Source organism: Tiliqua scincoides, chromosome 2 (assembly GCF_035046505.1).
Source record: "Tiliqua scincoides isolate rTilSci1 chromosome 2, rTilSci1.hap2, whole genome shotgun sequence".
NCBI classification, from domain to species: domain Eukaryota; kingdom Metazoa; phylum Chordata; class Lepidosauria; order Squamata; family Scincidae; genus Tiliqua; species Tiliqua scincoides.
The window spans coordinates 262,186,887-262,203,778 of record NC_089822.1 but is presented as its reverse complement, the minus strand read 5'-3'; the positions used below and the strand labels follow the sequence as shown (position 1 = coordinate 262,203,778).

At 46.6% G+C, this 16,892-nt stretch overlaps 2 protein-coding genes across 2 annotated transcripts; both read right to left on the bottom strand.

Annotated features, from left to right (window-relative positions):
* On the bottom strand, window positions 1-6,194 carry CENPA (centromere protein A). The gene is made up of 4 exons (XM_066615670.1): window positions 6,056-6,194; window positions 3,743-3,849; window positions 1,769-1,846; window positions 1-984 (listed from the first exon to the last, which is right to left on the bottom strand). Exons 1-4 carry the CDS (start codon window positions 6,192-6,194, stop codon window positions 850-852), a joined length of 459 nt encoding a protein of 152 aa, XP_066471767.1. The 3' UTR covers window positions 1-849.
* Window positions 6,195-9,280: 3,086 nt separating this feature from the next.
* Window positions 9,281-16,276, bottom strand: LOC136640382 (zinc finger protein ZFP2-like). Its single transcript, XM_066615465.1, has 3 exons — window positions 15,540-16,276; window positions 13,057-13,153; window positions 9,281-11,555 (listed from the first exon to the last, which is right to left on the bottom strand). Exons 1-3 carry the CDS (start codon window positions 16,263-16,265, stop codon window positions 10,309-10,311), a joined length of 2,070 nt encoding a protein of 689 aa, XP_066471562.1. The 5' UTR covers window positions 16,266-16,276; the 3' UTR covers window positions 9,281-10,308.
* Window positions 16,277-16,892: the final 616 nt, after the last annotated feature.

The following is a 16,892-nucleotide window of genomic DNA, read 5'->3' as shown; positions in this document are numbered from 1 at the left end:
ACACTTCTTGACCAATTCATTTCATATACACCTGCCACTTGAAAACCTTCCCTCGCCCTCAAGGTATGAAAGGGAGTCTACGTGTTTTCTTACGGGCTTTCCTAAAATGGACACACTTCTGATTAGATTTGTAACCCCACAGCTCCCAGGAAGGATTGGAGTGAGGGGAATACTATTTTCCCACCATTTCCTGGTTGGGAAAGTTCTCCCCATGACTCTCCCTCGTGATCTTGTTTCTGGGGTGAACTGCAGACCTGAAAAAAGAAGTGAATAAAAAAAAGGGCATGGAATCCAACCATAGGATGACGCAAGGGGGCGTGACAGTCAAGGGGAAAATGCAGAAGCACATAGGTACAAAAAGGCAGCAGAAAGAGGTAATATAAAATTGTTTTTTAAAACCAAAACACACTTTAAAACTCTTAGAGTAAACGCGATAGGTGAAATCCCACTAAACGCCAAGTGCTTTTAAGGCCCAATGGATTGAGTGCAAGAGGTGTAAGTACCTACTTAATGAGTCTCCAACTGATATCAGTACTTAAAAGATGCTTCACTTTTAGTGGTATCATGTCTAATGATCTTGTTAATTACAGACCCAGTTAACTTGTCCGCTCTCCCCACTGCCTCCCTCCTCTGGATACTGAATTCCAGCAGTTATAAGAGGGGTAATTTGGGAGAACCAGCAGGAAGGTCTAAAATTCCTCAGACGTCCAAACAGGAGAAGGATCCAGGCCACCCCTGTAGGCCCAAGTTAGGAATGCTTCCTCCAAAGCAAGTCCCAGTGGATGCTCCCTGTGGCTTTTCGGTCCTAGAAGACAGATCTTCAGCTCAGGGAGGGACAAGAAATGGGCACTAGCCCAAGCCTTCCTGGATGCCACGAATCCGACGGGCCAGCTGAATGTCCTTAGGATAGAGAGTAACACGCTTGGCGTGGATGGCACAGAGGTAGGCGTCCTCCATCAGGTGCACGAGAAACGCTTCAGCAGCCTGGAGAAAGAGAGGAGGAAAACTGGACTGAGAAGAGGCATGCACAGCCTTGCATGACCTTGGTGCTCTCTCTCTCTCACCAACTCATAGGATTGTTGTATGGATAAAATGAGGGTGGGAGAGAACCACATAGACAGGTCTTTGGAGAAGAACAGAAATGTAATAAATCTAGCTATCCTCCCCACCTGGCTCTACCCTAAGGCAGGGAACCTGCATGCACACAAACTGTCTTGCGGGGACCTTAGCAAGGGAAGAAAGGAAAGTGGTACGACATCTGTTCCTTCAGTGACAGGAGTGGACCCAACCTCTCCACTAGAATTTCCTGTGAAGCACCAAGGAGGGAGCCAGGTTTTGTTCCTCCTATTTAGCCAACAAACCTGCCAACAGTGGGCATTGTGAGCATGTGCGCATGCACACATCTGTACAAATGCCTCCGTTCACTGCCCAGACACATACCCGACTGCCTAGTGTCACTGCTGCTGCTTGGGGAGCAAAGCACTGCAGGACCACAACACAGTTACTTAGCACAGGTCCTTGGGAAGGGCAGAGGCTGGCCTGTTCCCCTCTTCTCAGGAACTCTGTGCAAATGGAGATGGTTGCACTGGACAGAGCCCTCCACTCCCTTCCAGCCTGTTGTTACATAAGATCCTTGAGGTGGGCAGGGGGAAAAGACACTCTCACAGGACTTCTAGGAGGGGTGGAAAGAGTAAAAGTTCCTCCCTTTCCATTAACTGCCAGTACAAAGGAAGATGAACACAAAGAAGCTCCCCCACTCAGCACTTACCTCTTGCAAAGCCAGTAACGCCATAGCCTGCCATTGCATATCAACCCCCCGGGTGAAGTCAAGACAGATCTCACGAACCTGGGGGATGGGACAAAAAACAAAGGAAGATAAGAATCACTGCACAGAGGGAGTGATGGAAATAAACAAGAACTGAAAATGGAGGGACAGAAATGAATTCAACTTACCTACAGCTGAGTTTTAAGAAGAAGAAAAAAAAAGTGCTGTGAGATTCTTGGAGGAAGGGCAGGGTACAAATGCAAACAAATAAATACTGGAGGCTTTTTGCCTCTGGATTTAAACATTAGGATTAACCATGTTTAGAGCAGCAGTTAAGCCTGTAGCCCTATGCATACCGGCCTGGGAGTCCTGAGCACATTGGGGTTTACTTCTCCGTAAATGTGCACAAAATGCTGCTGCAAGATATCTGCCACAGAACCAATCCACAGTTAAAATGGTTCTCTGGAACACTATCTGACAGACAGTGGCCCAGGCAAGAAGTCCTACAAGGAGAGGCTGAAGAAATCAGATACATGTAGGATAAAAAAAAAGGAGAGGGTAGACTAGAGTGAGACATTTCCAGATATTTAGAAGTCTGGGACCATATGAAATGAAACGGGACCATAAATCTGGCGTCATCTGCCAAGGACAAGGCCCGGAGAGAAAAAAAGATGGAGGCGAAAAATTAACATGTGGCAACAATCCAGAAACTGGCTGAGATGTACACATTTTATTTTCTTTCTTAAATCTTTCAAAACAGGGTTAGAATCTTTGCACAGCTTGGGTGGCTGTGTTCAGATGAACGGCACCATCATGTGGGCAAGCTAAGAATGACACATCTGATAAAAATGAAATATCAAACCCTATCCCTCCTGCTAGATTTTGCCTCCAAGTGGCTGTAGGCTGCTGTCAGTCAGTCACTATGGAAATGTGGGAACGATTTTTGGCTTACAAAGTAACTGCCAATAACTTTGCCCCACAGTATTCACCCCCTCATCTGCATATTTCCACCCTGATTCGATACTGAAAAGGGCAGAACTCTGGAAAAATTTCAGGGCATGAAAGACAGAGTCCAACTGAAGCTGAATCCAAACAAATCTTGGGAGAGGGCCTCCTCCCCCAAGAACTGGAACTGATCCTAAAATCTCTTGGTTGCCTTGACCATAAACACCAGTTCAAAGTACATGCCTCAGCCTTCAGGCACTCAGCTCACAAATTAATGCATGATTAATTTTTTAAATGATTTTTTAATTCCAAGGGTTTTTTGTTTTGTTTTTGTAAAACCCTTTAAGGTTTTCCAAAAACGATCTATTTTAAAATAATAAATATTTTTTCCTCAGGTTTAAACAGTCAGTGTTGTATAGGGATACAGCGCAGGAAAGTGTTTGATTCATTCTGCATGAAGGGTATTTACTGGTTGAAAACCAGTTCAAAATGTCTGAACTGGCTACCAAACTGTTTTTTAGAAATGTGTGTCCCAACTCAGACTGAAGTGAAGAGTTAAAAGATCCTGAGCAGAACCCAAACGTCTGATGTTTTGACCCACTGACAACAGAGGAACCAAATGTTGGTACAACTAGCTATGATTTGTATCAATCAATCAAACAATCAATCAACAGTATTTATATAGCGCTTTTCAACTAAAAGTTCACAAAGCGGTTTACAGAGAAAAATCACATAACTAAATCGCTTCCTGTCCCAAAAGGGCTCACAATCTAAAAAGATGCAAATGAATACCAGCAGACAGCCACTAGAACAGACAGTGCTGGGGTGAGGTGGGCCAGTTACTCTCCCCCTGCTAAAAAGAGGAGCACCCACTTGAAAAAGTGCCTCTTACCCAATTAGCATTTGGGTAAGCATCTAATCAATTAAGCATCTAATGGCAGATACAGACCACAGAAAGCAAGGAAAAGCAGGACCACCACCAGGGTAGGACTGGGGCATGCTAGACTGGCACATGGCCTCATGTGAACTCACCACACGGGCAAAGGGCAGCTTCCGGATGAGTAGGTTTGTGCTCTTCTGAAACTTGCGGATCTCCAACATAGCCCGTTGGCCAGGTCGGTACCTTCGCCTCCGGCGGCCTGGAGGGGAAAAGGATTAGCACAGCAAGCAGTGCTGATCAGAGGAAAGAAGGCTGGGATGACACAATGCTGGGGCGGGAAACGAACAGATTTTTGTGAACAGGGGACACATCAGCACCTAGAAATGGGCTTAGCCTCTAGGAGAGGTTTAATTTCTCTAGAGCAGTGTTTCTCAATCTGTGGGTCGGGACCCACTAGGTGGGTCGTGAGACAATTTCAGGTGCGTTCCCATTCCTTTCAATATTTTTTTTTAATATGTTAGACTTTGATGCTACCATGATATGTGACTGCATTTGGGGAAATGTTACAGACCTGTACTTTTAAGAAGCTACTATGAATATTCTTTTAATAATGCTGGTCAATGGGACTTACTCCTGGGTATGTGTGGGTAGCATTGCAGCCTAGGATTGTTAAAAATGCTCCTGCTTGATGATGTCACTTCCGGTTATGACATCACCTCCGGTGGGTCCTAACAGATTCTCATTCAAAAAAGTGGGTCACAGGGCTAAATGTGTGAGAACCACTGCTCTAGAGAGCACATTATCCAGCCAAGATGCTCAGCCCCTTAAGCGCAGATGTGTTAAAACCGTGCTTATTCAGAAGCAAGGGCCCGATCCTATCCAAGTTTCTGGTGCCGATAAAGCTGCAATGTAGCCGCAAAATAAGGCAACAAATATTCCTTTACATTGAGGAGGCCTCTGTGGGTGCCCCTCTCCTCCAGGATGCAGCACACATCCCTATGGTATGGCTACATCACTGCTGGAAAACTGGATAGGATTGGACTCCAAGAGGCACAATGCGCATGCTCTATGGCACACTTGCCCATACGGGGTGGGGGCATGCCAGTAAAAGGCTCTAATCCCAAACATGCTTACCTGGCACCCATAAACCCCACTGAAAGCGTAACTGCACTGGTAACAAAATAACTTCTTTGCCTGCTCTCCTTCACTTGTTACCCATTTTGAGGCTTACTGCATTGCAAACTAAAATCCTGAGAAAAATTACCACCAACAAGGCACAAGTTTCTTAAGATCAAGATTAGAAAAAATATTTAAGATTCCCAACATCAGATCTCTAAGGGTTTCTCTAGACCCTGTTTTAGATGCTAAATCATTTGGATTACATGTTCTCAAAACATTTACTTGATGAAAGCCATTTTGTAGCTGGGCGCTGTAGTGACCCAAGAGACACTTGGTTTCAAATCTCCCCTCAGCCATGAAGCACTTTCAGCACAATCCTAAGCAGGTCGGCTTAAAAGGAAGGCCCACTGTCTTCTATGGAACTTACTCCCAAGTAAATATTATAGGACTGCAGCCTTTGTGTCATGGTCACAGCCACAGTCTCGTCTCCCCCCATCTCTCTCCAGTAGCTTAGTGATAGGGACTGTAACTCTAGTTTTATTTTGGCTTCTTCTTTTTCATTCCAAAGCTGCTTGCAAACTTCACCAGTTTGCAATACAGAGCTGTAGTATGTGAGGAGTGGGTTTTTTTGTAGAGTTTGCTCTTGAGTAGCACCCCAGCAACATCTGCTGGGTGTTACTGGCTATTGTACCCAGTAAAGTATTGTGAACTTTTAGTTGAAAAGTGGTATATAAATACTGTTAATAATACTGTTAATAATACCCAGTTGATCAAGCTCTGCTCTGTGTCCATCTCGCTGAGTCAGGCATTTTCCATCAGCCTGCTTATACTTTTTGTACATTTTCTCCCCCCCCCCATTTTAATTCCTTTGCATTTAAACTTTTAATAAACTAGTTACAATTTGTGTCTTTGCCTGCCTGGTCCATGTTAATGGGTAATTCAGTAATTTGTCCTCATTCTTTTCCCAGCAGATGCTACCGTAATTTTGATTGTTAATAAGAACCTCTGGGATTCAGTGTGTTCTCCTGAGGTTTCCCTCCCCCCAATGGCCTTTCACATGACTGGTCTCTATAGCCTGAAATGATGGCAGAAACTACCAAGGTTGTCTCCCATTCAGGTGCTAATCCAGTAAAAGGGAGCAAGAAGGAATGCATGCAGACAAATCATTAGGCACTACTTCCCTCGGTCAGCCTGCCTACTCCCAGGTGCCTTTCCCTAACAGAAGGGTTGTGCCAAACATTGCAGGGAGGTGGTGAAAGAGAGACAACTGGTGACTATTAGAAAAAGGTATGATGAAGACCACTATTTTCCTTTACCCCCACATGACAAGGCCTGGCACCTCTTACCCTCTGGGGGCTGCCTCCGGCGTGGTCGGCGTGGAGACGACCGAGGTGACTGTCCCCGGCGAGGCGAGCCTCCACGTCCCCGCCGTGGAGTGGAAGGGGCTCTCCGAGAGCTGGGGCCAGCTGCTGGGGAGCGCCGCATGATGTCTGGTATGGAAATGAGAGTGTTACAGTCACGTACTGGCTCAATGACTAATATTAGCCACTGACAAATTTCTTCTCCTCCAGAAATTGCTCTTGTCCCCTTTTAAGATGTGGCAGCAAATTAGATAATTGTGCCATTGGCAACTACACAGGATCCCTACACATGACTGTTTTTCCCTGTGTGCATGTTACATCTGTTTTAAAAAGCAACAACTGAACATTCCCCCCCCCCCGCATACTAAATCCATCATCAACAAAATTAGCAGAGCAGGGGGAAAAAACTAAACACACATTTTTGTCAAAAAAAAAAGTTCTAATGGAGTAAGCCAGCATAAATCCAGTCTTGATTGAGAGTTCATTCAATAGGCCAGGCACCCATGCAGAAGAACCTGTCATGGATCACATCCCCTGGTGACAGAGCCTGCTACGGGCCACCTGCGATGACTTCACAGGATCCCTTCAACTGAGGGGTTCAGGGTACTGGCAACAAGAGGGGTGTACCACACCCTCCCAAAATGAACACCAGCCCCGGCTTTCCTCAAAGTCTGTCGAGTGCCCAGCAAACTGTTGAGTGCTTCCCTCCACCTCCACACTCTGCAGGAATCCAATGAAGGCAGAATTACTCAGAGAGGAACATGCTAGGAAGGGGGGTGGAGATAGCCAAATTCTCCTCCCAAATTCCTCAGCTTCCTTGCTAATGCAATTTACTCCTGGTCCTGATGGACATTTCCTCCAGAAATCTGTCCAATTTCCCTTTCAAGGCATCGAGGCCTTCAAGTTCCATCCAGTGGCATGGAGTTCCACAAACTAATTACATGCTGGGTAAAAGAAATATTTTCTTTTGCTTGTCCTAACTCTCCCCACATTCAATTTTAGTGGATGTCCCCTGGTTCTGGTACTGTGTGGGGGAAAGGAGCACCTCTCCATCCACTCTATCCGTCTCCTGCATAATTTTGACTGAATCATGTCCCCTCTAAGGTGCCATTTTCTAAACTGAAGAGCCCAAATACTGTAGCCTTTCCTCATAAGGAGGGGTAGATGGATTGTCTGTGGGGTTGGGGGGATGACTTGGGGCTCCCTGCAAAGAGAAATCTAGTGTGGCAGGGAGCAGGCAGGACATGAAAACAGAAGACGAGCCCTACTGGATCAGGCTAAAGGCCCATCTAGTCAAGCTTCCTGTATCTCACAGTGGTCCAAGAGATGCCTTAGGGAGGACACAAGACAGCTGCATCCTTGTGCCCTTCCCTACATCTGGCATTCTGAGGTGGCCTACTTCTGAAATCAGGAGCTTCAACATACTTATCACTGCTTGTAACCCGTGGATTTTTCTTCCAGAAATCTGTCCAATTCCCTTTTTAAGGCATCCAGGCCAGATGCCATCACCACATTCTGTGGCAACGAGTTCCACAGACCAACCACATGCTGGGCAAAGAAATATATTGCCTGATCTAACCCTCCCAACACTCAGTGTTAGTGGCTGTCCCCTGGTTCTGGTGTTGTGCAAGAGTAAAAGAACATCCTTCCAGCCACCCTCCCTACCCTCGTATCCTGTGGCAGGGAGTTCCACAGACACTCAGTGCTGGCAGCTGTCCCCTGGTCCTGTTGTTGTGTAAGTAGGCAAAGAGGCCTCTCTGTCCATCCCCTGGGCTGCTGCTTCCCATTCTGGCTTGCAGCCTGTGATGGACCTTCCCCCCCAAACCCCTTAGAAAGGCATCTAGGCCAAATGCCACGCCCCCATCCAGTGGCAAGGCGTTCCACAGGTTAACCAGACGCACAGCCCTGCCTGGCAGGCGGCAGCAGCGACGTGCTGATGTCACGGGCGCGAGGAGCCAATGAGGAGTCGCGGCGGCATCCAGAGCTCACCACACCGCCGCCCCCTCCCGCGGCAGGCAGGCGCTGTGACGTCACAACGTTCGGAAGCGGGGCGGGGGGCTGCGCTCCCCACGTCCACCTCACCTGCTGCCGCGCCAGCGACTCCCGCGCGAGCTCTTCACTCGGGCCGCCGCCTCGCGCCAAACTCGGGCCGCGCGCCACTACCTAAGCCACGCCCCTCGGCGGGCCGCCAGCCTGTCCGCTCCTGCAACGTCAGCGCCGGCGCCTTTCGAATCGTCGAGCGACTGGGGCGCCGGAACCAAGCAAGCAATGAGAAGCGAGGGGGAGGGGCGCTTCGCCACTTCCCTCCCGCCGTTGCCTCCGCGTCCTCTGATTGGACAGTGCCGAGCGGCTTGGAGCCAATCAGAAGAGGAGCGTTGGAATGTTGAGAAGCTGTCGCCTGCAGGCTGAAAGCCTGCAGTTCCCGCTGCCACCAGCAGGGGGCTCTGTGAGCTCCCAAAGGGGGCAGAGGGGCCACTGCTCTCCACTGCTGCTGGCACTCAGGTACAGTGCCTCTGAGCATGGAGGTTCTGCTAAGTCGGTGGCTGTTTGGGTCAGTCCCCTGCAACTCAGGCAGAGTGTGCCGTGCAACATGACAGTACATAGTATTGTTTCTCAAGCAGTGGTCGGGACCCACTAGGTGGGCCGCAAGCCCATTTCAGGTGGGTCCCCATTCATTTCAATGCACATTTTATTTTTCATAGACTGGGGAAATGGGACCGATCTGTACTTTTAACAGGCTGCTGTGCAAATGTTCTTAACAATGACAGTCAATGGGCCTCACTCCTGGGTAAGTGTGGATAGGATTGTAGCCTTTGAGATGTCACCTTTGGGAATTGTGATGTCACTTCTACCCATGACATCACTTCCAGGTTCATGACATCACTTCTGGTGGGTCCCAACAGATTGACATTCTAAAAAGTGGGTCCTGGTGCTAATAGGTTTGAGAACTACTAAGAATATAATGTGGAATTTTCAGTTAATTTAGAGTTGGGGACAAATGCCTCTCTTGTCCCATCCCTGTGGTCCCCCATGTGTCTTCCCCTTATTCATTCTCAGACTTAAACATAGTGTAAGGATGCATCTGTGCTGGCACTTTTGCTAAGCAGTGTTAGCTCAAACAACAGTTAACACCCCACCCTAAAAAAAAATTGGTATATGCTGGGAAATTAGCAGAGCCCCCCCCCCTTTAAAATTGAATGCTATAGAGGAGACATGGCATATTGAATTTAATGAGTAGCAGAATAATTTTGACCATAAGGCCTAAAAAAGGTGCATGTGCAAAACAAAACATTACCTTCTGGAAGATGACGGTTGTAGAAAACAAATATATACATAAAACGGGTATAAACAATGACAAACTCTAACATACCCTATTATATAATACAACAGATTGGCAATCTTTTTTCCCCAGCAGTTACATACATTCATCAAGGAAGCTGACAGAACAATCCTATCTAAACTTTCCTGGGAGTAAGCCCCATTGACTGTAATGGGATTTACTTCTGAGTAGATATGCATAGGATTGGGTTGTGAGAAAGTACTTAAAATCCTTAAATACCAGGTTTTTATTTAAATACCAAATACAAGGTTTGTTTTAAAGGCTTGCACCACCTCTGTGCTAGAGCAAAACAAATCAAGCCCCTTTTTTGATGCGCAGGTCTTCTGAGAAGCTTAGAAGAGATGGCAGTGAAACAAAGCCAGGATTACACAGGTTTCTCCGATGACAAGCAGGCTGGGAGGAATCACAAAAAGCTATGCACCAGTCAAGGATTGTGGTGACTATTTACAGTGTGAATTTTCAGTGACCTCATCCTTGACATTCTTTGTGCAGTGAAAATGGGGTTTCCCTTCTCTATGGTTTTCTGGGATCCACCTGATATACTGTACTGTCCCACTGGCTGACTACACAAGCAATGGAATGAAATGATGGAATGGACTGTACCAACAGGTGTTGGGTGTTGACTGCTAAATACTTCTCCATGTGTTAAAAGTGTCCTACAAATAAAAAAACACAAGCCCTCCAAGAGAATATTTTCATAAAGACCTTTGCCTGCTGTGCTGGTTTTCTATTTGTAGGACATTTTTAGAATAAGGGAGCATTAAAGGATTCTCTTTCAACTGCTGCCTAAAGTGGTGCGTTCCATGCTGCTGTTACCTCACTCCTAGCATTCAGCTTCCTCTGGCCACGCATGCAGGCTCGACTACTATTAAAGCATTTATATGTCTTTTTAGCATCTTCATAATTTCTCCCTTGCGTGGATTTTCTGATGTCTAGAAAGATTAGAGGAACTGGAGAAGGTTTTCTCACACTCCGAGCATTTATACGGCTTCTCTCCGGTGTGCGTTCTCATGTGTTTCTTAAGCCCCTGGCTCCACCTGAAGCTCTGCCCGCACTCTGAACAGATATACGGTTTCTCTCCCGTGTGAGACCTCTCATGTTTAGCAAGCTGCGATCTCTGAATGAAGCTATTCCCACAGTACGAACACTGATACGGTTTCTCGCCTGTGTGTGTCCTTTTGTGCGCGGTAAAATGAGAGCTGGAAATGAAACATTTCCCACAGTCCGAACACTGGTACGGTTTCTCTCCTGTGTGGGTTCTTTTGTGTGTGGTAAGGTGAGAGCTGTAAGTGAAACACTTGCCGCATTCTGAACACTGATACGGTTTCTCTCCTGTGTGGATTCTTTCATGCTTCCTAAGCTGACAGCTGGAAATGAAGCTTTTCCCGCAATCAGAGCATACGTACGGTTTCTCTCCTGTGTGGGTTCTCGTGTGCGTAATAAGGTCAGATTTCTGGTTAAAGGTTTTGCCACAGACAGAACACTTGTGGGGTTTCTCTCCAGTGTGGGTCCACTTGTGTATAACAAGATGCCGTGTCTGGCTAAAGCTTTCCCCACAGTCTGCGCATTTATACGGCTTCTCACCCTTATGGGTCCCTTCGTGGATAACCAGTTGTGGCCTGTACCTGAAGCTCTGCCCACAGTCAGAGCATCGATACGGTTTCTCTCCTGTGTGCACCCTTCTGTGCCTTAAAAGATTACAGCGAGTACCAAAGCTTTTCCCACACTCAGAGCATTTATAAGGCTTCTCTCCAGTGTGGGTCCTCTCATGTATAAGACGTCCTATTTTATCACTGAAGGTTTTCCCACACACTGAGCATTTATACGGCTTCTCTCCAGTGTGGAATCTCTCATGGATAATAAGAGACTCTTTCCGAGTGAAGCTTTTGCTGCAGATGGAGCACTTGTGCGGTTTCTCTCCAGTGTGTGTCCTCTCATGGATAATCAGGTGTGCTCTGCAATCAGAGACCTTCCCACAGTATTGGCACTTATAAGGCTTTTCTTTCATCTGCCCCTTCTGGTTTTTAGGAAGATGATCGAAGGACAGCTGGAGGCTTTTTTCCGAATCGGAGCCTGGTTTTTTTCTCATGCTGCCACAGTCTCTGTCTTGCAAGCTGCCAAGGAAATACTGTTGATCATTGTCTCCTAGAAGAACCAGAAGATCACAACATGAGTTAAATTTAAAATGTTGTAAGCTGCCTTGAGTGCCCTCACCAGGAGAAAGGTGGGATAAAAATGATTTAATTCATTCAATAAATAGCACACTTTAGAGCAGGAGTGGGCAGATGGTACACAGGGATCTATTGGGGAATCTCTGGGGTGATTTTACAGTTGGTTAGCAAAGGCTTTTGATTTCCAACAATTTAACAATAGCAATGCAGCAACTGTTACCCTGCACATGCCTGATCTCGTCTGATCTTAGAAGCTAAGCAGGGTCAGGCCTGGTTAGTACTTGGATGGGAGAACGCCTGGGAATACCGGCTGCTGTAGGCTTTTACCATGGTCTTTCGAGATGGGTTAAGTCAGAATGCCAGATGTAGGGGAGAGCACCAGGATGAGGTCTCTTGTTATCTGGTGTGCTCCCTGGGGCATTTGGTGGGCCGCTGTGAGATACAGGAAGCTGGACTAGATGGGCCTATGGCCTGATCCAGTGGGGCTGTTCTTATGTTCTTATGTTCTTATGACTGAAGGTTGCCAACCAACACTAGCAAGTAAATTTGCACATGCAGGTGGGCCCCCTGTGGATCCTGTAGCCGCAGATTCACTTAAGAGGTATACCATAAAAGGTGCAAAACCGTGAAAGCTGGATCTGCTTTCAGCTGTACAACTACATCTGCTGTAATAAGTTCAAAGTATAAAGAAGAAGAAAACCTAACAAAGAAACTTAAAGATGCTCTTAGTCTTGGTGGGGTGTGGTGAAGGGGCAATGTCATGATGAGCCTTGCACTTCAGCATTTACTGCTACAGCGCCGTAGTTCCATGGCAGAGCACATGTCTCTCATGTAGAGACGTGCTCTACATGTCTCTACATGAGCCTGAGTCCCAGGCTCAGTCTCCAAGTAAGGAAGCTCACACTGAAGGGCTGGGAAAGATTAAATCCTGACACTCCAGAGAATTGCCATCAGTCAGAATTGCCAACCACCTTGGCTTAAAATACACCAATGGCCTGATTCCAGAAAAGGCAGCATCATCAGTAAGAGGGTAGAAATGAGAGGCTCAAATTTCAGGCAGCAGAAAGAGCTTCTGCAGGGAGCACCCAGACATCTAATAAGAAAGCGTTTAGACCTTGAATTTTTCCCAGTGAGTTACTGATTATTATTAAGAATACTAACTGTATACTGTACACTGCTTTTCAGCAAAAAAAATAGTTCACAAAGCAGTTTTATTTAGAAGATTTCTGTACCGCCTTTCCCCAGGTACAAAAAGGTTTACTTCTTATGCTGAGAGGAAATGTACCATAGTGGTTAGATGGGAAGGTTGCAAGTTCAAATCCTCACTCAGCTGCAAAGCTTCCTGGGTAATCTTGGGTCTGTCACCTCTCTCACAGCATAACCTACTTCACACAGCTGCGGGGATGTGTGGGACCATATATGCCACTCTGAGCTCCTTGGAGGGAGAGAGGAGAAAAGACGTGAAAATGTCTCACCATCGCCTTCCATGGGGAGCTCGATCTTCACAATGTCGGATGGATCCAGCTCTGACTTGGGAGAACTAGTGACTAAACCATCCAAGGGCTCTGGAATCTGAAACAGAAATGGAGAGTGGGGGGGGGGAGGATATAAAAAATATATATAGGATATAAAAAGAAGTTTGGGGGAATAAATGAGAAGTCATTTTAGGGCAGCCCCATACTTGTGGATCTCATTCTCTTAAGGAGGTTAGGCTGGTTCCTTCTTTCCCTGAATGAAGGCTATTTGGGGGGGGGGGGAGTGCGAGGGCCCTTCTGGCCAGAACAGATTTTTATGTTGGATTTATTCACTCTGTTGCTGCTGCTCTTGTTGTGTATCCCATGAAATGCTACTGTTGTATCTTTTTAATTAAATGTTTTAAATTGTTTTGCAGAGTTTCAACAAAAAGCCATATGCTCATTTTAAACGAAAGAAACTGAAGACAAAATACTAAGTTTCCCATCCTTGGTAGCCCTAGATCAAGCCAATAGCCCCTTCCAATCTAAAATGTAAAAATGGTGACAGCCTTTCCTCTTCATGCCTTCTAGTCACTCAACAGTCTCCCCCCATTATGGAACTGTCTCCCAGAATAGGCTTGCCCAAGGCTGGTGCCCACTACACATTGTGGTGCCTGAAGAGGTGTGCCAAATGCTACCTTCCTTTACCTAGTTATCTATAGAGCAGTGTTCTTCAACCTTGGGGTCAGACAAAGCCTCAGTTGGGGGTCGCAGCAATTTACGGGAATGAAAAAGGTTGAAGACCACTGAAATAGAGCACCACCAGGTAAAGCACCCTTCAGGTAGTAGGAGATTGTGTCAGTCCTGCTCAGGTTCTTAGCAGTTGTGCTAAAATAGCTTTCACTAGTGCCAGGCTTCATAGTAACTTTTTTTGCTCTCTCCAATAAGAATATTTGGTTACAGAGAACAGTGTAGGGGGCAGGGACTGGGCAGGGACAGGGTGCAAGTGTGGGTGGATAGGATCCCGGGAGTGGGACAGGATCGACAGTGGGTCTCCAGTCATATATGTCGTCCATTCATTCATTCATTCATTCATTCATTCATTCTAATCTTTGTATTACAGAGGTGGGGAGTTTGCAGTGACAGAAGTGGACATGGGCAGATAGAGTCCTGGGAGAAGGATGGGATTGATGACATGTCCCCAGTCATTTATTTATTTATTTGAGACGTAGCACGAAAACAGCTGAAGACCACTGTGTTTCAGCATCGGGACCCACTTTTTAGAATGACCCACCAGAAGTGATGTCATTAAGCTTGAAGTAATGTCATGGCCAGCAGTGATCTGCTTGATGATGTCACTGATGCTAAAACACAGTGGTCTTCAACTGTTTTTGTGCTTGATGATGAACAAATTTTAAACCACCCCCCCTGCAACAAAATCAAGAGTTAAAAGTTTACAATAACTATAAGTTTAAAAATTTATTTAAAATAAAAACGAACTCCCCTAACCCTCAGCAGTTGCTGATCTGTTGAAAAAAATTCCCCAAACATCCCAAAGGCTGCAATCATATTCACAATTACCTAGGAGTATGCCCCATTGACCATCAAAAGCATATACATTACATAGTAACCTGTTAAAAGTACAGATCTGTAACATTTCTCCAAATGCAGCCACGTACCATGGTAGTATCAAGTCTAATATATTAAAAATAAAATACACTTTGACATGAATGGGGACCCACCTGAAACTGGCTTGCAACCATCTAGTGCACTGTTTCTCAAACTGTGGGTCTGGATTCATTACATGGGTCGCAAGCCAATTTCAGGTGGGTCCCCATTCATTTCAATATTTTATTTTTAATATATTAGACTTGATGCTGCCATGGTATGTGACTGCATATGGGGAAATGTTACAGACCTGTACTTTTAACAAGCTACTATGTATATTCTTTTAACAATAATAGTAAATGGGCCTTACTCCTGGGTAAGTGTGGGTAGAATTGCAGCCTAGGATGGTTAAAAATTTTCCTGCTTCATGATGTCACTTCTGGTCATGACATCATTTCCGGTGGGTCTTGACAGATTCTCATTCTAAAAAGTGGGTCACAGTGCTAAATTTGTGAGAACCACTGACTAGTGTATCAGAAACACGACTGTAAAGCAAAAGAGGAAGTGTAGAAGGGAGAGAAGATAAGTGGGCTAGAACATTTCCTGGCTCTCATGCCCCCAACCTTGTCTCCTCCACACTTCCTTTTCCACATCCTACTCCTCTTCTTTTACCAATTCAGGGAGTGAAATGAGGAGATGCAGCCGTACAGGAGAGCAGGTGAATGGAGGTGGACACCCCCTGCCAGTCTGCTGAGTTGGCGTCAAGGATGGTGGGCCGCTGTGTGATACAGAAAGCTGGACTGGATGGGCCTGTGGCCTGATCCAGTCGGGCTGTTCTTATGGGTAAGCCCTAGACTTGCCAGAGTCAAGGGATGACTAGGACAGACTATGCTCACCTTCTCTTCCAATCTCTCAGCCTCTTGCGGCCTCCACAGGAAATCCTCGGCCAGGGCCACTGCCTGGCTGCCAGTCTCTGGGCCGCGTTCCCTGACCCAGCACTGCATTTCCAGGGGCAGGATCATCAGGAATTGCTCCAAGATCACCAGCTCCAGGATCTGCTCCTTGGTGTGTCTCTCTGGCTTCAGCCACTGATGACAGAGACTCCAGAGTTGGCAGAATATTTTTCGGGGCCCTTCAGCCTCCCGGTAGCAAAACTGCCTGAAACGCTGACATCGTATCTCCATGCTGAGAACGTCCTCATCCAGGATCTCTTCCTTCACTTCCACCAAAGAAGAATCCTGGCTTTCGTAGACCTTGTGGCCTTCTCTGCCACGTAGTCTTGGCATGGGTGGAATTACTGACTCTTCTCCAGGCCACTGATTTGTCTCAACTGCTCTCTTGCAAGCAGCCTGGACTTCTGAAGTATTATCCTCTGGCAGAGGCTGAGAGAGCTGGGTGTTTCCCCACCCGGAAAACGGGGGCTGCACTGCCGTCTTCAAGAAGTCTTGTTGCTGGGCTTTCCAGAACTGCTGCAGCCTCTCCTCTGGTTCTTGCTTAATCTGAGGCGGCGTCACCCCAGCCAGTATCTCCCCAATGGTCCCATCTTCGACAATATGAAGATCTTTCCTCCCTGCTGCCAGTCTCTCCCCCGGTCTGGAGCCTGCTGTGGTGTGCTCCGCCATACTCCCGGCTACGGCTCCTACACAAGCAAGGACATTTGGTAAGTTCATGAACTACAAAAGCAACACAAATTGGGACGAAAAGAAAGTCTCACTCCCAACAAAGCATTTCTGTCCCACGTTGGGATTTTGCAGAAGCTGTTGACATTTAGGAACAGCTCCTCGAAGGGGTTTGACTGCTGTTGGTTGGCAACCGTCAGTCTCGAAAGACTATGGTATAAGCCTACAGCACCTGGTATTCCCAGGCGGTCTCCCATCCAAGTACTAACCAGGCCTGACCCTGCTTAGCTTCCAAGATCAGATTGACTGCTGTGATGTCACAACAAATGGATTCTTGGGGATCATAGAGCTGCACTTGAAGCTTCAGTTAGCACAGAAATGTACCTATTTTTAATTAATTCATACCATAGGTAGCCAACCCACAGCAAGCCAGATGCCACTTTTTACAGATTGCCAATGGGAGGAGATCAGTTCTGCTGCACATGCAATTTAGTGTCTGTGCGCCACGGGTTGGCCACCCCTGGTTTATACCAAAGGCTCTCCAAGTGCCTCACAAATACGCACCTTAGGGACCCCATCCCAGTGTTTCCAGGCAATGCAAAGTGCTGGTTTTTTGTGTGCTGTTGTTTT

What these genes read in the sequence shown, in the direction of transcription:
- CENPA (XM_066615670.1), bottom strand. Translation starts at nt 6,194, where the DNA reads ATGCGGCGCTCCCCAGCAGCTGGCCCCAGCTCTCGGAGAGCCCCTTCC. An exon ending in CCGGAGGCAGCCCCCAGAGG is followed by an intron (nt 3,850 to 6,055) that starts GTAAGAGGTGCC and finishes TTTCCCCTCCAG; the next exon opens with GCCGCCGGAGGCGAAGGTAC. An exon ending in CGTTACTGGCTTTGCAAGAG is followed by an intron (nt 985 to 1,768) that starts GTAAGTGCTGAG and finishes CTCTTTCTCCAG; the next exon opens with GCTGCTGAAGCGTTTCTCGT.
- LOC136640382 (XM_066615465.1), bottom strand. Translation starts at nt 16,265, where the DNA reads ATGGCGGAGCACACCACAGCAGGCTCCAGACCGGGGGAGAGACTGGCA. An exon ending in CTGAGAGATTGGAAGAGAAG is followed by an intron (nt 13,154 to 15,539) that starts GTGAGCATAGTC and finishes TTTCTGTTTCAG; the next exon opens with ATTCCAGAGCCCTTGGATGG. An exon ending in GCTCCCCATGGAAGGCGATG is followed by an intron (nt 11,556 to 13,056) that starts GTGAGACATTTT and finishes TGGTTCTTCTAG; the next exon opens with GAGACAATGATCAACAGTAT.